This window comes from Vigna unguiculata, chromosome 6, assembly GCF_037176805.1.
Source record: "Vigna unguiculata cultivar grain cowpea cultivar isolate G323 ecotype 2 chromosome 6, ASM3717680v1, whole genome shotgun sequence".
Taxonomy (NCBI): domain Eukaryota; kingdom Viridiplantae; phylum Streptophyta; class Magnoliopsida; order Fabales; family Fabaceae; genus Vigna; species Vigna unguiculata.
The window spans coordinates 42,975,462-42,996,824 of NC_140797.1; the positions used below are offsets into that span (position 1 = coordinate 42,975,462).

Below are 21,363 nucleotides of genomic sequence, written 5' to 3' on the forward strand. Positions count from 1 at the left end.
TTATAATTAATTTTTAAATTGGTAACTAAAATAATTTTTATTATGAATTAATATCTAAATTGGTTACTAACATTTATTATCATGATAGTATGTCTACTTTATGTACAAATATAAAAAATATTTATAAATATAGTTTTTTTTTAAATAGATATTTATATAATTAAAATGATTTAAGATATTAGAACATTATATCATTTTAGTGCTTGTGTATGATGAATATTTTTGTTTTACATTTGCTCTTAGAATAATTTTATTCATATGTATGGTTTTCTAACTTATACTTATTTTTTCTTAAGAAAGAGTAAATTAATAAGTTATAGCCTAGGTTTTTAAAAACAAAAGTATGAAGTTTGCTAACTTACACTGACCTTTTTTTAGAAAGGATAAGTTAACGAACTTTTAAAGCGCACCTATACTTTAAATTGTTATCTTACTCTCTCTAAAAGAACAAGTGGGTGTATAAGCCAATAATATATATTAAGTACGTGTTTTTTTTAACATATATGTAATTTTAGGGTTTAATTAATTCAATATCATTTTTAACATAGTAATTATAATAAAATCAACGAATTTATTTATGATACCGTTAAGAATGAGGTTGATGATAAAATGAAGGTGAATCTAGAGAAGAGAAATACAAAAGCATAAGACTCTATGAGGCTTTGTTGTTTATTTTTCTTTTTTGAAAAGGGAAATCTGGTTAGCATCGTGGTTACATAGCTTTCACTTTCATGTTCTCTCACCAACTTTTGGCGTCGTTTTCAGTTTCTCTGTTTGAATTACTATATTTTATACTCACTTGAACTTCACCGTTAACTGTGATTCATTGTTTGAGCAGAAGAAGGTGGTGGCATCGAGTAATGTTCGAGAGTTATTATTATTATTATTATGAGGCTATAATAAATATAATCGATGGTGATGGTGGTTGTGTGTGGTGAGTTATTGGGGTGTTTTTGCCATTGCACCATAAAGTTCCAACCAGGTGTCGGACAGAAACATCAGTTGTGTTTGTGAGTGCATGACTCAACTGTCGTGTGGTCCTTCCTCTCAAATTTCTTCAATTCCTTCTTCTGCCTCACCACAACGAAGCTGGACCAAAACCCACGTTCCTCATTGCCAGTTAACGTGCTCACTGACTCAATTTGCAATCATTTCTCTTCTGTCTCCTAGCAAACACCCTTCTTTTGCTCAACTTTTCAATTCGATTCAATGCCCCAATTCCAATCCTAAATAACACTGCATCTGGGGTTATTACAAAATACTTTTAAAACTTTTGTACTATTTTGGTTGTATTACTGTCTAACTTAGAATCTCAAACACCAATATGTACTATGTTGTCTTCTCCGTCAAAATCTTGTATGCCTATTGTTACCTACAACAACAATAGACTTGGAGATGAATTTTAACTGTATAGGATATCATGAAAGCATCTGTAAAAACACCATCATTTGGTTTCATTATCATCATCTTATAGGGTAACATAACACCTCTCCAAAATCCTTGATTTGCAACACCCATCTACCAACCATCTTAATCGTCATCATCTAATATTGTTAACTAGTTTCAAGCTCTACAAAAATGACACGGTACTTTGTGATCTTGTGAGACACGACAACATGCGGTGTTGCATATCATAACATCCTCTACACAAGATTTCTGTCTCTGTTCCTCGATAATCTAGAACGATTTCTGAGCTGCCTTAACATATCACCATTTGAAACATAACATAAGATTAATAATCTGTTCCCATAAATCAGTTCTTTCTCTTCTCGGGTTCCTTTTTAACCCAACTTTAATTCAAGTGTTATTTTAATGGCAGCTTGCACACACATCTAGCTACTCAAGTATATTAAAATGAATAAAATATACAAATAAATTAAATTATGTACCTTAGCTTTTAAATGATTTTTTATTTTATTTCTTTGAGTACGTGTAATTCTGTAAAGATTTGTCTTAATTAAGTTTGAAGTTATTTACATATTTGAGTAGTTTCAATTAATATATAACTTTTTTACTGAGCATTCAAAAGAATTGTATTCTATAATTAAATTATTGCTGTTTAATTTTTTTTTATCTGAGTGATGACTCTTATTATGTTTTCATCAACTAATTCTTATTCTAATTTTTTCTGTTTGAATTGAACAAATAGTTTTCTCCTCGCAAGATATGAACAAACTCAAGTCCCTAATTTAAGACCCCAATATTTCTTTATGCATACACTTTCTTCATATAATTGACTGTGTAAAAACTATTTTTTTCTTATATTTAAATAAAAATTATTATTTTAAAAATAACATCGCAACAGCATGACCCGAACTCCCAAAAGATGCAAATTTTGGGGTATGCAGTGTCAATAAATGGTACTGAATAATGAGGACATTTTCTTTGGTCAACATTCAATTCAAAAAATGGGCCGGCCTGTGAAGACTGAAAAAGGCCCAATGGATCTTACAGATGTTAGGCAAACATCAATGCAGAAAGAGTGTTGTATTGTGTTGAGGTTACAGTGTCTTCGTGATTTTTTGTAGCAAGGTTGGATATAGAGAGAGAATCCGAAGAGGAAAGATGAACACAGACATCACTGCATCGACGAAACCAGAATACCCTGTTGTTGATCGCAACCCTCCCTTCACCAAAGTCGTCGGCAACTTCAGCACTCTCGATTATCTCCGATTCGTCACCATCACCGGCGTTTCCGTCACCGTCGGCTACCTCTCCGGTCAGTACCCTGAATAATGAAAATATTTTTTCTTGCCATGTGTCAATCTGTATCGAATCTAATCCAATAATTGAAATTTCGAAAACGAATTTTGTTTGTTAGGGATTAAGCCTGGAATTAGGGGTCCTTCGATGGTTACAGGGGGTCTGATTGGAGTGATGGGTGGCTTCATGTATGCTTACCAAAATTCTGCCGGGAGACTCATGGGTTTCTTCCCCAACGACGATGAGGTAGCTCGACTCAACAAAAAGTAATCCTTTTCCGTTTCTCATTACAAAAACTCTCTTTTGTAGTTGTTTCTGAACATTAATAATCACATTTTGCCTCTCCTATTTTTTAAGCTTTTATTTGTACGGAATTTACTTCATTCTCCTTATAAAGGAGTGATAAAACCTTGCTAGTTTATTCTATAATTTCGCTTAAGGGAGACAATGCCAATGTAATGCCTTTTTCTAGAAACTGTGGTAAAATGTGGTATGCAAGTTTGTGGATTTTGGTGTTTTATTTGACAAGATGCATTTTCCTTGTTAATAGTATTAATTGAAATTTTTCAGTCTCTTTGAACGCAAATGTCTATGAATTCTATTCAGTGTGCCTTTTATCGACCATTGAATAAGAGACTGGTTAGAATGCACTGAAACGTGTAAAAAAGTAATCATAGAATGTCTTTTAAGGTTCTTAGAAAGTGAGATTTCAGCCTCATTCAATCATACAAAACCCGTTTACTTAGATGTGTTTTGCAGTCATTTATATATATTATAAATTATAATTGGACTTTATCTTTAGTTGAAGACTACATCTCGAGCACGGAATTAGGGAAAACCCAATAGTTGGTGGCATGAGGGTCTACAAATTTGATTTAGATATGTTTTAAAAGACATTGATATATTATAATTAAACATTATCTACAACCTTAGTTTTTAATAGTCATAATTAGAATGATTTCTCATTGGTTCACTAGTTACAAATTCAATTGTCTTGTGATTCAAGAATATTGTTAGTTGCTATGCCAAAAGTTGTTCACATCAGCTTACTATATCTATAAGTGGACAAAATATTAAGATTAAACTATACATATTATTGATGTTATTGAATTATCACCAATTGTCATATGGACAAAACATTATCAATATGATCGTTTCATTGTTTTGAAAAATATGGAAAACTTATTTGAGAAATTGAAACTTTGGGCACCAAAACCACCCATTTCTCCATGCACACAATTCGATAATGTCTGGGTTGCTTCTGAACATATTATATGCATTAATAAAGGAGTGCCTTTCTAAGAACTTGTTTTCAAAAGTTTGTGTCCTTCCTGTAACTATATAAAATTATGACATCTCGTGTCATACTTGTCATTCTCTCCATTTGTGAATGATGGAGGTTTATGTTCAAATTTGCAATGCCCATATGGTCCTTTTTCTTTTATCTGTTTTACTGATTCATAGATAATCCATTTCCATGTTTGTCTGTTTTTCTTCAACATCTTCATGTTTCTACTCAATAGTAAACCATATTAGCCCACCCAAACTGCTTGGTTGAATGTGGAGTTTGAACCTACGATTTAAGTATTGCATTATGAATTCTGGAATAATCAACTTGAATATAATGTTTCGCCAGAAGAATGTCATGATGGGAAAGACTCGATTGATGGTTTTTGCATGGTTACATGACATTGACTCAACTATTATGAGGTGTTTAAATTTCATTGAATAGTATGGGATGTTCTATGGAGTATTTAAATGTTTGGTACTTCTCTTTTAACTGTGAGATTTTATGGGTGAGTTCTTCGTGTGTTTGGATGCGTTATTAACACCTAAAAGAATTCTGTCCTTATTTAGCATCGTTTTGGGTTTTATGTCTTTCTATTCTGATAGAAAACTTGCTAGAATGCTATTTGACAATTAGGGTAACAGTTCGCATTTTCTTCCACGTTTCCACGGAACTATTACTGAGAGAAAGTAAAATATACTCGTATTCTTTATCAATGATTTATAAGTAAGAAGAAATACACTTGTATAAGCTAAAAAGTACCAATAATTAAATGATTATTCTACAAGTGTCTTCATCCATATTAGGGAATGAAATTATAATCGAAATAATTTTCTAATTTTTCAATTGTATCATTTAACAGTTTAATATATTATTTTAACATCCGGCCAATTCCATAAAAGTGTGCTTATCAATTTAGCCAAATGATCATTTATAGCTAAATACTGAAGTCTTTTTTTTCTTTTTTTGTGTTGAATAAGACAACATTTTGGAACAGCACTAGCTTTGCCAAGAGTTATAGTCTTATTGGATAAATGATTAATGTCTAATGACGGGTTGTTGAGTGGTTGTTTAGGGTTACGGGGATAGAAAAAATGGAGGACCTTTTAGAATCCAAGAAAGATTAAAATTCAAGTTGCCACACTACTGTTTTGCTTATCAGAAAAGAAACGAAAAGGGAAAACAAAAGTGAAAGAAAAAGAAAATCCATTTTCATTTCTTTCTCAATTCAACATTGCTTGGATTTTTGCAACCCACTTGCCTCTCTTTATCTATATGATATGACTTACAAAATGGTTTTCCGAAATAAGGTATCTTGCCAAATGAACTTTTAAGAGATGCTAGACAAGGTGGTAATGCAGTTCTCAGACACACGTTACATATTTTGCTTATTTTATTGTGGCATTATTTTCAAATGCAATTCCCAGACACACTTTTATCTAATCCACTTTCGACTTAAATATCTTATGGAAGACCATTTTTTTTAAATGAAGGTCTTTTTCATAATTTTCTTGATTGAATAAATATTGATGAAAAAAGCGTTTTAAAATACTGTGGTTGGCCAAAATACACATAACATTTACTGCAGAGATAATTGTAGGAGAAGCCTTTGAGGGAACTCAATTGGTAAAAGTGTGAGATTCACTTTGTGTTTCTATCTCCTTTCTTTTCTGTGTGAAAACTGTGTGTGTAAGATCGAAAAGTGATAACTGAAAACTAAGTGATGGTAACGTCAGTTGCTGAGTTGGCTTCAGAAAGCAGTTCACACCTGACTTGCTTGACTGTGAAAGACGGTGAAGTTTGAGTGAATATTGGCCACTACTATGTCTTTCTAAGGCTGAAACTATATAAATGATTTTTTTTTTTAATTTGATATTTCTAAAATGAAAAAAAAAGTATAATAAAAATTTACAATTGATTTAATGTATTCATTATTTATTTTTATAATATTTTTAATTTTAATTAAAAAATGTCCACTTTTTTTTTCTTCAAAATATTACTGGTAAACATACAGAGTCACCGTTTCCGCGTAAAAGAAAGTGTAATTTAAAGGATTTGATTGGACAAAATTAGAAGCAGATTATTCTTTCACATCCGAAAGCTTTAAAGATCGACATGGATTGAATCTTCTTTTTCTTTGTTTTAGTACGACATGAATGTAGCTATAAAGAAAGTGAAAAAAAAAAAACAAAGATTTTTCCATAAGAAACTGGGAGTTCCAGATCAAATTGTACACTCCGATAGTTACGTCAAACAAATACATCATCTTTGTGAAATTATAATTCTAGATAAATGATGGATTTAATCAATTTAATTTTTATAGACGAAATGTTTATTAAAGATTCGCTCGAGCCACAAATATGTCGCCTCAAGCGAAAGCCTAGCTTTTGAAAGAGGAAGTAGGTTTGAGATCAACTCTTTTTATTAGAGAATAACTTTCAAGTGACCTTGTCTCATTAAAACTATATATAATTTTGATTTACATATGTGTCGATGTGGTAATGTCTTCTTTATATATATATATATATATATATATATATATATATATATATATATATATATATATATATATATATATATATATATATATATTATTGTATTGAATTTTTATTTATGTTTAATTTTGTTGAGCCTAGGAGAATTTATCTTTGGTCAAATTTAAAAGTAAATTTTTATGATAGAAAAAATCACTCTAATAATGTGTAGTGTCTTGAACATCTAAACCATTGAAGAAATAAAATATGTAGGCTTCAGTAATTTTCAAATTATGTAAAGAGGACAATAAAGGTGAAAAGTGAATGAAAACTTACTATTATTTACTACAGTAGAGTGCAATGATTACCTTAACTGTTTGTAAACTACCATGTGATGTGAGAGAGTAAATTTTGATATTAAATCAACTACATGCATGCTCTCTTTTAATCTTTCCAAAACTGTTGAGTTATAAATGTAATTAAATATAATAAAAATTCATCATAATGATAATATTTGATGTCATGGAAAATATCAACTTTATTTATTATCAAATATTATGTTTAATATGTTACATCTGTCACTTACTTTATTTATGTAACTTGTATATTTGTATATTTAACATGATAATAGAGAAGGTTGTAAGAATATAAAACCATTACGTAGAATTACATAAATTATTTACTTGTTTTATATATGCATATAGGAATAGGCAGAGGCGGAGCCTCATAGGAGCAGGAGCCCCCAAATAATTTTGATTTTTTTCAAAATTATATATCCATTTTTTTAAATTTTTTAAATTTTTGAAAATTTTAAAATTATATATAGTATATTTTAAAAATTGATAATAATTAAATTGTGTATCTTTATTTATTTTATAAAATACAATATTTAATGTTAATAAATAATAAAAAATAAAAAAAATATTTAGGTTTAATTAGTTTTCTAATATCTATTTTCGTATAAAAATATCAAATTGTCACTAAATTGAAAGTAAAAGAAGTGGAAGATCAACTTACATTTTTGGAAACAATAACCAAAAGAGTAATTAAATCAAACATTTATTAAAATATTTTTTATTTTCTTCTGGCTTTTAAAATTTTGACAAAATTATACTCATCTCTCACTATCATATGTTTTTTTTGAAGAAAAAATGAAGTTAGTCACATACTCATTATATTTGCTCTCATTTCTCATCTGTTTCCTTCATTTCTCGAAGAAAAAAAATGTAACTTTCTCTTGTCTTACTTGATGATGAAATATTACTTTAATAGTTATTAAAATTATTTTTTATCTCATGAACCTTTTGTATACTTACTTTTTATGATTATAGAAGAAAAAAAATCATGTATTATATGTTTTTTTATAACCGATTTTTAATTGTGACTTGATTATAACATATTTTTCTTCTAATACTTATTTCTCTCAATATTTTATTAGATTATGATAAATTATTTTTTATTATATTTAAAAAAAAAAGCATATCGATGAAGAATAAAATAATGAATTTATTTTGTAGGAGTAGTAAAAGGGAAGCTACACGTGAAGATGAAAACAAGTTAAATTATATTTCTTCGTATCTTTTAAAGTATTTAAAGTATTATACTAATAATCCAATCTAATGATCCAATTGTTTTATAGAAAAGTTATTTTTAAAGTGTTATACTAATGGTCCAATTAAATGATAAAAAAATTATATTATTCTAGCCCCTCCAAAATTTTTGGTCAAGATCCGCCATTGGGAATAAGAATATCTATATATCCTATATAAATTATATAAATGGTTTATTGATTTTTTTTTTTAAGATTGATGCCTACTTTATAATTTGTACATTATTTATATAGTATTTGTCTTTTACATGTGATTAGGTTTAAAGTATAAAACAATTTATTATCCAATTGTGAATTCTATCCACAAAAAGTTTTAGATTTTAAAATCTAAATATTTATCTTGTCTTTTACATTATTTAAATATTCAATTTAAACCCTAATTTCTTAATAGTTAAAACCTTAAAAACTAATATTAGAGATCAATTTAAATAATAATTTACAAACTAATTATAATTTTCATTTGTAATAGAGATTATTTTAGATAACAATAATTTTTAATTTGTGAATTAGTATTTAAATTAGTTAATATGGTGTTTAATTATTATTTTTTTGTTTCTAAAATTATTTGTTATTTACTTTTTTTAGTTGCATTTTATAAAATTTAACTTTTTTGTTGTTGTGTTTTTCTCTAAATTTTGTGGGGTTAAAATGTGTATTTGTATTTATTCAAATGTTGAATTAGGAGGACCTTACCTTACATTAGATAATATAATGTTTACATGAGATAAAAAATATTAATGAAATAGTAAATTGTAATAAATAAACAGGGTGTACATTAAAAATTCTATCTATTAATAATATTATAATAAACTTTTATGTATATGAATTTTTAGGGAGTGCTCAATATAACTTTACAATCCCTCAAGGTGTTCTAACATTAAACCAAAATCTACTTTACATACTCAAAATACAAAAGCATGATGTAGGACACATCAATTTTTTATTTTTTATTTTTTGTATCAAAGTGACGTAAAAGATTTCAATGGTGAATAAGTAAAGTATTTTCTTCACCATAAAATTGAAATAACTTTTACTATCTTTAGTTTTTAGATAACAAGGTTAACACACGTGTAAACGTACGATAAAAATAAATGGATGCAAAATATATCAACATTAAATATATGACATTAGTATATTTTATTAAAATAACAGGATTAAATATATTAGTAAAGTAACTAATATTAATGCAAGGTAATGGTTTTATACATCTGGTCGTTTCAGTGGCTCATTGAGCTCAGTGGAGTTGTGAAATTTAATAACAGATTAACAATATTTTAATGGTTTTATCATAATCATGAATAATATATTTTACAAAAATTTACAATTGTGGCTTTAAAAGTATTTTTTGTTGGAACTCATTATAAAAATATAATAGAATCTCAATTAATTTGAAAGGTATTTTTAAATAGTATATATTATGTAATGAGGATAAAAATAATCGAAATTTATTTATATTTAAATCTAAAGTTTATTGTTTTGTATAATTGAGTTTTGAAATAATAAGTTTGTATAGCAGTTTTTAATTGAAAATTATGAAAAAGAATGACACGCGCAATTACACGAATGCGCAAAGAACGTGACGTAAATTTTGTATTCATAAAAATTGAAAATCACGTGATAATAATAAGCTCTACCTAACCGAGTAAGGCAAGGTAAGTGTATTCAAACCGCACGTATGAAACGACCAAGATGTTTCCTAATATTTCATACATTATTTCTTTTTCCATTTGAATGAAAACAAAAAATTCATATACTAATTAATGAAAAAATAATTCAGCTGAAAAAAAAAGTAATGAATAGTTTTCTTAATGACGTGTTAATGGAAAATGAAGGGATATTTTTTGTTCTATAATATTTTTATCAATAAATATATCTCTCTGTTTTTATATTTTATCTTTGAAAAAGATGATGGGAAACTTCTGTGGTGATGGTTGTTTTCATGTTTTTAAATTTCAATAACATACTTTAATACACATGCAAAAATATAATTATATTCTTCATTTTTTTCTATAAAGAAATAATTAAAACATGTGCTGCTTCAGTCATTTTTGTTACAAGTTTGAAATCAATGCTACTTTTATTCTAACAATAATGAATGACTATGAATTAAACTTGTCCATAAATCACGCCAAGAATGTGAAATCAAAGACAATCCGACAACAAACATATAAAAAGCCAAAATAGTGAGAATTACCCATATGTACGCATAATTATAACTAATTATTCACGTAACTATATTTTCTTTTGAAATCATATAACTAATTATAATAGTTATGTAATGTAATCTAATCAAACTATACCGCAACAGATAATATAATAATACACAAAATCATATAAGTAATTATTTATATAACTAATACGTCTAGCCCACTGTATGAGTAATTCGTGTGACTATTTTGAAAAAAAAAATTGCATTGATGCGATCAATATTCCTTTAAAAATCACTCGAGTAAGATTGCTTCAAAAAATGTTATCAATGTACCGCTCGTGTGAGACTACTTCAAAGAAGGTGTTTAAAAATGTAATTAGTTGTCGCTCAATTACGTGTCAAGTCATTTGATTTTTCATACCGAACTACTTTAGTATTAATCATCTCTAATTAGTGTAAACAAGTCAGTCAGTAATCAGGATTAAAAACAATTGGACTGTAATTAAGTCAATCCTAATCACAAACATATTAAAAAAACTATAAATATAAGTCAAATGTATGATTGTTGAGACTGTTATCTTACATTAATTACAATATTTACTGCTTTGACCGATGAATCATTCGTTAACTTTATCATCATAGTACATTTAACAAACACTCATTGATTTGATAACAAGTAAAACTATTGAACAGAAAATAGAAAAATAAATAAATTCATAAAACTTGAAATTTGTTTAAGTAAACATTTGACCACAACATTTTTTATTTATATTTATTTTATTTTATTTTTATTGACTAAAAGATTAGCTTAAAGTAAAATACTTTTTCTCATTCAATTTAAATAGGTCTAGAAAATAAAAAATGGAAAAGGAAAGACTGCAGTTTTTTATAGTCACCAAAATCAATAAACAAGAAACAAACAAAAAAAAATCCAAAATATGGACTCTTTGATTTTTTTTTAGAATTGTAAAAGCATTTCAAAACCACTTGATAGATGTTATAAAATATTTCTCAATAAGTTTCCGAACAAAATCATTAAGTTTTGCAACTTTCTTTATACATATACTTAGGATTGTAAGTGGATCGCACTTAAGTTCTCAATCTGTCCAATTCGACACAATCCAATCTCATTTTTTAAAAAATAAATGGAGTTATCGGGTTAGATTGTGTCTTACAATGTAAATAAATAAAATTAAAAAATATAATTGAATTGTGTAGTAGGTCTCTCTCTCTCTCTATATATATATATATATATATATGAGTAATATAAGAATTTATCTTATCCATGGAATAATATTGGTAACTTTTGGAAGGGCATGGGTCTTTTAAAATCTCGCAGTGTTTGGAAATATCCAACATTGTCATGTGGCGTGTACCGTACGTAACCTAATATCAATAGCAAAAAACAAAACACATTTTTGTGTTTGTAACTTTTCAATTTTGGTTTTAGTTTTCATATTTCAAAGACGTTTTTTAGTTCTCTCTGGAAGGACCACAGTAGTAGTCTGATTCGTAATCCGTTGTGAACATAATCCAAAATTAGCTATTTAAGTTTAGTAGTTCGAATAAGTTTGATTTACATGCTCACTCGTCCAATTTTCTAATTTTACATTAATTTTTTAATATTTCACTATTATATACTATTAATTATGTATTGAATATGATTAAATATTTTTATAAGTTGTATTAAATTTTTTTAATATTTTGTTATTGTATAATATTAATTATATATTATATACTTAAAAGTATAATTTGAATTTTATTTGAATATTTACTAATGTATTTTTTTATTTCTTTGTAGTAAATAGTTAATTATTAGTTTTTAAGTTTTTTTTAATATTTATATTTGAAATAATTTTTTGTATTTATAACATATTCATATTGAAATTAAAACATTAAAACAAAAGTCAGCTTATTTTAATTTATGTAAACTTGCAATTATGTGAGATAAGTCAAACTTATTAACTACACGTTTTATGCAGGTTAACTTGCTTCATCCGATAAACCAATTACAAGATAAGCTAAAGTGAAATAGATTGACTCATATTATCATTACAAGCGACTATGTTAAACTTTTAAAATTATTAAAAAAGATACTATTTACATGTAACTAAAGTTTTATATAATTATTTACTTATGGCGATTTTATCGTAATAATAACTCAAATTGGGGTTAATTTCATAATAACTATATTTTAAGCCTGGTCTGTAGGAGTTCATTAAAGCAAATTTATACATAATAATTTTTAAAAATATGCATAAATAAAATAAAGTTTCTAAATATTAATTAGATATTAAATATAATTATATTAAAATGTTATTACATATGAAGTATATTTTGTAAATAAGGTATAGTAGTGTGCTGTTATTATTATTGATGAATGTATACTAACTTGACATCACTTATAAATTGTTTTTATTGGAGGATGAGATAATCTATTTGCAATTAAATTTGGCGACTCAGATCATGCATGTTGAGTGCGGATTGATAGTACCCAAGTGTCTTGTATCATCCTTCCTTTTATACTTCCGAATTTGGTGCGAATATTCTTTGATAAATTATAATTAAAAGTAAAATAATATAATTCGGATAAATTTTTTTATTAATTTGAAATTGTCAAAGAAATTCAAGTTGAAATAATCTCATTAAACTATATCAGTTGAATTTATTAGAAGTTAAATCAACACATTCAAAACTTAGTTTCCGAAACACATGCAATTTAGCTTTTAAAATAATTCTTTTACGTACTTTTATATTAATTTATTTAACAAGTTAAATATATTTTTCACACTAATATAAAATTAAAATTCACCTTCATCCAAAATTTTGTTATATCTTATTTCTAAACCTAAAAACTAAATAATCTTAATCTTTTTAATTCAATTATATTAAATTTGGTTGATGTATTAAATATATTTTCTAATTAACATTAAAACAAAAATATTTCAAATAACATAACTCAAAAACTAATATGAAATATATTTTAAAAAATTTAATATAATTAAATTAAATTAAATTGATTGTATATATTTATTTTTAAAAATTAAAAATTAAAATATATAAAAAAATTTGGATAAATAGAATACAAATTTCCGAAGATGACCGGATTTATATTAATCATAATCAAGCATTCAATACCCAATTGGGTATCGTTGGATTACACCCGTATTTTGATGATTCCATTCAACTCAATATTCAAATAAACCCGTCTATCGTCTTTTTTCTTTTCCAAGTGGGGTCGGTTTATTAGATTCTTATTTTGGATTGAATCCATCATCACCTCCAATGATATAAATCAGAGAGTTTTTTTTATTAAGTATATTCTTTAAATTTAATCTGAATATTAATATTTTAATGGAATTTAATTAATTTTTTATATTTAATTATAATGTTTTCTTTACATATTTTTTTAAATAAGAAATAATTTCCATAATTTACTCTTACATGTATTGTTGTGGTGTGATTTAAGTACATCAAGAATGTTTGTGCAAGAATAGATATTTTTATTTTAAATTTATCACACACACACACACACACATATATATATATATATATATATATATATATATATATTGTAAGCTTAAGCTTATATCGATGTAACAATTTTTTAAATGAAATTAATTAATAGTCAGGTTGAGTGACCAAAATTTTGTCCATTCTCCTCATTAATTGAAACTAAGCCGTTAATGAAATCTGACATTATTGTATTTTTCGGCTTAAAGGAAAGTATCGGATATGATCCTAAGAAATTGAGCTCAGAGACATGTGTTTGGTTCCAGCCAATTTTAGGCACCAAATATAGGGTGGAATCTTGATGGATGCGTTTGAATTAGTTTGAAGAAGAAGAAGACTTCTATAATGTAATTTTTGGAGAATACTTTATAAATTATTTTTATAGTTTATGAAAAAAATTATTGGAACTATTTTTTTTCTGAATTTTAAACTTAAAAAGAAAAAACTCAATAACCGTCCAAACATTAGTATTTTCGATGCACCATTCTCAACTTAATATTATATAAAAGACTTAAATATACATTTGGTCCCATTTTTGTTGATTTTATTCAATTTTTGGTCTCTATTTTCGTTTTATGTTCAATTAGGTCCTCATTTTTGTTAAATTATGGTCAATTTGGTCCTTTTCACTAACGGTGTTTAAATAGTTAACGTTTTTGTACAGTATATGCCACGTGTCAGCTCCTGGTTTTTTTAATTTTTTTTTAATTTTTTTTAATTTTTTTTTAATTTCAAAAAAATGGTCCACGTGTCAAGTCATAATTGTGCCATGTGTCAGTTTGTGGTAGTATTATTTTTTTTGTTCAATTTAGTCCCTATATTCGTTATTTTTGTTCAATTTAGTCTGACGCTAAATTTAATATCTTTTATACAAATTATATTAATATCTTTTCTAAAATTGATCTTTAAATTTATTATTTTTTAAATTCAATTATAAATTATTAAATTTAATTATAAATTGAATAAATTCTTATATTTAATTTCTAAATAGAATATAATTATTTAAAATATTATGAAAATATAATTATTAATTTTTTTTCTAATATTTATATTCTAAAATATTTTTAAAATTGATATATAAAAATATTTTAAATATTCAAAATATTTTAGAAAAATAAACTAATATTTGTAAAATTAACATTTACATATAAAATATTTTAGATTTTAATATCTAAAATGCAATAAAAATATTAAATACTTTAAATTTAAATGTAAATTTTACAAATGTTAATATATATTTTTAAAATTTTAATAATTATATTGTAATAATATTTAAATAATTATATTTTAATATTATTTAAATAATTATATTTTAATAATATTTAAATAATTATATTCTATTTAACAATTGAATCTAAGAATTATATTCAATTAATAATTAAATATTATAATTTATAATTAAATTTAAAAAAGAAGTAATAATAATGTCAATTTTAAAAATTAAATGGTTCTATTTTCACAAAATTTGGGACTAAATTAAACAAAAATAACGAATATAGGGACTGAATTGAACAAAAATAACGAATATAGAGACTAAATTGAACAAAAAAATAATACTATCAGAAATTGACACGTGGCACTAGCATTGACACGTAGCACAATTGTGACTTGACATGTGGACACTTTTTTTGAAATTAAATTTTTTTTTAAAAAAATTAAAAAAATCAAAAAAACCAGGAGCTGACACGTGGCATGTACTATTCAAAAACGTTAACTATTTAAATACCGTTAGTGAAAAGGACCAAATTGACTACAATTTGACGAAAATGAGGACCTAATTGAACATAAAACAAAAATAGGGACTAAATTGAATAAAATCAACAAAAATAGGACCAAATGTATATTTAAGCCTATATAAAATGACAAATCTACTTGACTGAAGACAACTGTTATATAAATGCAACATTGACTTTTTTTAGTTTCTTTTTAATTGATATTAAACAGATGAAATTATACAACAGTTCAATTATCTTTTACAACAAAGGCTATACAATTTTCTCACTATACCTTGTATTTTATAGCTGTTATAATTTTATTTATAAAGAATATATGAAAGATGGTTACTAGATGATGTTTTTAGCACGATATCATCTCGGTTCGTTTATATTAAAGAAATATGTTGTTAGTACGAGACAACATCATCTCATATCGCTAACATTAAAGAAGATTGATGTGATAAGCGAATTTACAATTAGTTAATTAGTGATTAAGGCAAAATCATAATACCCTAAAAATATTTAAATTAGGCTTGACTTAGCATACATCCATTCTTGTAAATATTCATAAAAATAGTATAAAATAATACTATTCACAAAGTATGAGTATTCATTCAATTTATTAATGTATTTATTATTATACACTTATATATGATTTAGGTGTCAAAGTGTGTCCCTCTAATTAGAAAGATCTCGGTGTGAATGAAGAAGTGATTGGGACAATTCACAAGAAGTAAGCAAATACATTAATACTAAGATTTACAAATAGTATTTGGGCTCGAAAAAACAACATAATTGCGACAATGTTTAATTATATAATATTTATTTTGAATTGTTATATTTTCTCTGTTATAAATTTTTTAAATGTGTTTTAACTTAAAAAACAAATTTATTAAAGTTAATCGTATTTAACTTTACTTGAAAGATTAAATCAACTTGAGTTTAATTTGTATTTATATATCAAAATGAAAAAATAAGATTAGTTTGGTCCTAAATTTAGCATTGAAAACTTCATTTCAAAGTTAAAATTTTGTTCACATTTTAAACTGAAATCTCGTTTTTTTTTTTAACGAACTTCGATTTCTTTTATGGATCACAACTAGTTTTACAAAGGATAAATTTGAGTCGAATGAGATCACAACTCATGGTAACTTTTTCTTGTGCTCCCTAAATGATTTTTCGATAGAATAAAAAAAAATTAAAAATTAAAAAAAAAAGTGAGGCAGAAGATAAGGTACATAGAAACACATGGCTTTCGTTTAGTCTGTATAGTATGACAAGTGAGACTGAGAGAGCGATATTAAATTTTTTGGTGTGCTCATAATGAATTAACGAGTACCTACTTTACTCGGAGTCGGAGAAGAAGCTTCTATTATGTTCGCTTATCTTATTTCGTAATATCTTTCTGATGGCTGTTATGAAACCGAGTGGTACTGTGACATGCAGGTCCCACGTAAGGGTTATGACGTAATTATAGTTCATTTCTAAGGCTAATTCTCACAATACATTTTTATTTATTATAAATACATGTCATATGATGATATGATGCAGTTAATGTAACATTAAAATCACACAAAGCGCTCACTGATTACCAATCCATTGTTTTTGGACTCCACACAAGCCTCAAACACCCTCTTCTCTCTCTCTCTCTCTCTCTCTCTGCAAAACCACCCTCTTCCTTGCCACGAATCTCTGCCAAGCAGCGCGTAACTCAACATATCAACCAAAGACCTGTCTCTGAATCTGAACCTTGCTGTCAACAAAAGGTATGTTCTGTCTGTCCTGTCTCCATAAGGTTGATGAGATGACATGTGTTTTTCTCTTTCTGTTTATGTTGGACTTTGATTCTGCTTTGTCTGAGGACCATGTTTGATAAGAGTTAATCTGGGTTGGCGTTATAATCTGTTGAAACTTCTATTTCTATCTATTTTCATAAGTCAAAATTGTCGGGTTTGATTTGTAGTCTCCAGAGATGTTTCTTGTTTCTTGAGCATTTTGGTTACATTTCTTTGACATGGAGGTTGTCGACGCGCTTCGACCGTGTTTCGGTGGTTTTGTTCTAACATCCGGGTTATAGAGCATTGTTATTTGTGTTATAGCTGTTTTTTCTTGCCGACTTTGTTAAAAAACTGCTTTCTTTTTATTTTGGCAGTTACTTGCCTTTTTCTCTATCCTGAAACCGTGTACAGTTTACCACTATTGGAATATATGATTTTTGTTTTATATCTACCAATATTATGCTAGTCTCTCTGTTTCTTTACACTGGCGATTTTCTTGCTGGGATAATGGCTTTCAAATTTGAGAGTCCTTCTGCTCTGTAAAGTGAATTACGTATATGTTGAAAACTTCGTTCTATTCTATCAGGGAAAAGGAATAAAACTTGTTTTTGTCTTGCTTTATAATCTGTGTTTTTTGGTTGCTAAGATCTTCTCTGGTTTCTAATTACATAAACTATTATTAGTTTCACAAGTGGATGGTTTTATTAAAAAGGTAATGCTGATTTAACTGTATAAGATATTAAGAGTTTTGACAGCTACACCTCCTTGTTCCATGAAAGAAATCTTATTAGAGTGCGCATCTGTTTGTCCTTATCTTTTCCCGTACTTTTGACCCTTTCTAAATTTGACTCTCCGAGTTATCTCGTGATTTCTAGGGCAATTGAATGGTCCTCTTCCCCTTTCTAATTAACTTTATCTTCCTTTGTTTTTTGTAAAGAAATTCTGAAATAAACAAGATATTAGTCTTCTTAGTTCTTTCGTCCTTTCTTTTGCATCTCTAGAAATTATGCGATCCTTCCAAGTCACAACGCCGGGATATGTTGCGTGCTTGCTTCAAATTGCTCTGCTGTGGTGTATTGTATAACATGATTCATTACATACAAAAATCTCCTGGAATTCTTGTTTGAGTATGGAAAGACAAGTGTGTAATTAAAACTTCTCTCTACCACAGTGAAGAAGCCCTTGCATCTTTTCATTTTTAGCGTCTTCATTGCGCCTAGAATGTTGGTGCTTGTGGATCCTAGCATGATTTTAACTTTTTTTTTTCTCTACATAGAAACAATTACGTAGAAACTCCTCCGTGGACTGAAATCTTTGTATTATAGAGTGCATCGGCATGTGCTTTTCTCTACTAGATCTTCATTTGATAAGAACTTTCTTTGGCAAACTGTTAAAATTTATTTCTCGCTTTATTTAATCAACATTGAATCTCCATTGACATACTATTATGCTACTATGTAGGTTGTGGACAACAATTTTTGCTGATATTTGAAGCATCTGGCAGCTAATAAAAATGAAGATTGACCATCCTACAAAACGGAAGTGTAGAGCTATATGCACCTGATGAACGCGAAATCAGGAAGAGTTTGGAAGCATTTTTGCAACTACAAAATTTGATCACCCTTATTCTCTAATCAATATCTCTCAGCTGAGCAGATAATTTCGTTTTAGATGCAAACGTCCCAGAAACACCCAACTTCATCCGGTATCCATTTATACCACCAGCCTGTGCAAAACATCGATCCCTACACTCGTTACCAAGTATTGCAAAGCAATTCTTGCCATGAAATCCATGATAGCAACAGTCAGGGAACCACTATCTCGTTCGAACCCTGCAAGGAGCAATACTTTACCCTTGAATCATCCCCACCACTCAATGATCTCATAGGTTGTGATTCTCCTTCCTATGCTAGTGCATCGTCCAGTTCCAATAGGAGTCCTTTTTCTCCACATGTTTCTCATTCATACCATTCAGACCAGCATCAGTCATCTGACAACAACTATGGATCACCAACAAGTGCACACTCTAGTGCTGATGATAGCTACGAGCTGAAGCACAAGCTGAGAGAACTCGAGATTTCACTGTTGGGGCCTGATTCAGGTATTGTTGACAGTTGTCAGTGCTGCTACGAGGGTGGCCACCACGGAGCATCGTCAATGGCTAAATACAATTGGGATCAGGTTGTAGAAATGATTCCAAAACTAGACTTGAAAGAAGTCCTGAACCGGTGTGCACAGGCTGTGTCCGATGGTGATATTGAAACAGCGGTGGGATTTATGAATAATGTATTGCCAAAGATGGTATCAGTGGGGGGTGACCCAATCCAGAGGCTAGGGGCCTACATGTTGGAGGGTCTAAGAGCAAGGTTGGAGTCTTCGGGGAGCCTAATCTACAAAGCCTTGAAATGTGAACAACCAGCAGGAAAAGATCTCATGAGTTACATGCACATCTTGTACCAGATTTGCCCATATTTTAAGTTTGCTTATGTCTCTGCGAATGCTGTCATTGGAGAAGCAATGGTAAATGAATCAAGAATCCACATAATTGACTTCCAAATTGCACAGGGCACTCAGTGGATGCTGCTTATCCATGCTCTCGCGTCTCGTCCTGGTGGACCACCTTTCATTCGTGTAACTGGTGTCGATGATTCCGAATCCTTTCATGCAAGAGGAGGAGGACTTGACATTGTAGGAAAACGCCTCTCAGATTATGCCAAATCTCGTGGAGTTCCATTTGAGTTCCACAGTGCTGCAATGTCTGGATGCGAGGTTGAACTAGAAAACCTCGTGGTTGTACCGGGGGAAGCTCTGGCTGTGAATTTCCCTTATGTTTTGCACCACATGCCAGATGAGAGTGTGAGCACAGAGAACCACAGGGACAGGCTATTAAGACTGGTCAAGAGCTTGTCACCCAAGGTTGTGACCCTTGTTGAGCAAGAATCCAACACCAACACTTCCCCATTTTTCCAGAGGTTTGTTGAGACCTTGAGTTATTACAGTGCAATGTTTGAGTCCATAGACGTGGCCCTGCCCAGAGAGGATAAGCAGAGGATCAGTGCTGAACAACACTGCGTGGCTCGTGACATTGTTAACATGATAGCTTGTGAGGGCCCTGAGAGGGTGGAAAGGCATGAACTTTTGGGGAAGTGGAGGTCAAGATTTTCAATGGCTGGTTTTGCAGCATGGCCTTTGAGTTCCTCGGTCACTAATGCAGTTAGAAATATGTTAAGAGAATTCAATGGAAATTATAGGTTAGAACATAGAGATGGTGCGCTCTATTTAGGATGGAAGAGAAGAGCCCTGTCCACATCTTCTGCCTGGAGATGTTACTGATTCACTGTCATACATCTATCTATGTCTGCATCTTCTTCTCCTTCTTCCTTCTTTTTCTTTTTCATTATCATTTACTCATTTTTCTCTAGTATCACCATTTTATCAACACGAGGACTAGCTATCAAGATAGTTATGTATATTTCGAGAACTTTTCTCTAAACCTTTTATATAAGAGAGAAAACAAATAAAAAATTTATCCAACTAAACAACAAAATTCTCTCCGAGTAATTATTATAGTAAACTTTGAACAGGTAGTTAAAATATCAGTGATATTCTACCTTGAAGTCGTGAACAAAATTTACCTAATTTTTCACGAGTTTAAAAATTTCTATTTTGTGATTATTTTAATAATTAATAATATTTTATTTTACAATGGTATCTAATTAATTATTATAATGATTAAAAAAAATTATCATTAAAATTGATTATTAATCATATATTACGATAGAAAAAAATATATTAAATTCAGTTAATGTACCGAAAATAAATTAAACCGAGGGTGAGGAGCTTATGACTAGATTATATCAACCGGGTAAGACTAGTCTTTTTCTTTTTGAAAAAAAAAAAAAAACAAAACAAAACTGGGCAAGACTATTATTAAAACATATTTAGTTCGAAAGGTGACCCACTAATATATTTCGAAATTTATTTTAGGTCTAACAAATCAGCTTATTTAATATGAACTACTCAAATTAATCTTATAAGTTATACAAAGTCTGAAATCAATCTTATAAGTTTATAAGTTAATCATATTTAGTTATGTCACGCATTTAAAGTTTTTGCTGCAAATTTGTAATTAGT

At 28.3% G+C, this 21,363-nt stretch overlaps 2 protein-coding genes across 2 annotated transcripts; both read left to right on the forward strand.

Annotated features, from left to right (window-relative positions):
- The first annotated feature begins 2,447 nt into the window (after window positions 1-2,447).
- Window positions 2,448-3,223, forward strand: LOC114187222 (NADH-ubiquinone oxidoreductase). The gene is made up of 2 exons (XM_028075406.2): window positions 2,448-2,719; window positions 2,822-3,223. Exons 1-2 carry the CDS (start codon window positions 2,566-2,568, stop codon window positions 2,971-2,973), a joined length of 306 nt encoding a protein of 101 aa, XP_027931207.1. The 5' UTR covers window positions 2,448-2,565; the 3' UTR covers window positions 2,974-3,223.
- A 13,764-nt stretch (window positions 3,224-16,987) lies between these two features.
- On the forward strand, window positions 16,988-20,602 carry SCL13 (SCARECROW-like 13). Its single transcript, XM_028076279.2, has 2 exons — window positions 16,988-17,217; window positions 18,691-20,602. The coding sequence occupies exon 2, from the start codon at window positions 18,901-18,903 to the stop codon at window positions 20,560-20,562; it is 1,662 nt and encodes a 553-aa protein (XP_027932080.1). The 5' UTR covers window positions 16,988-17,217; window positions 18,691-18,900; the 3' UTR covers window positions 20,563-20,602.
- Window positions 20,603-21,363: the final 761 nt, after the last annotated feature.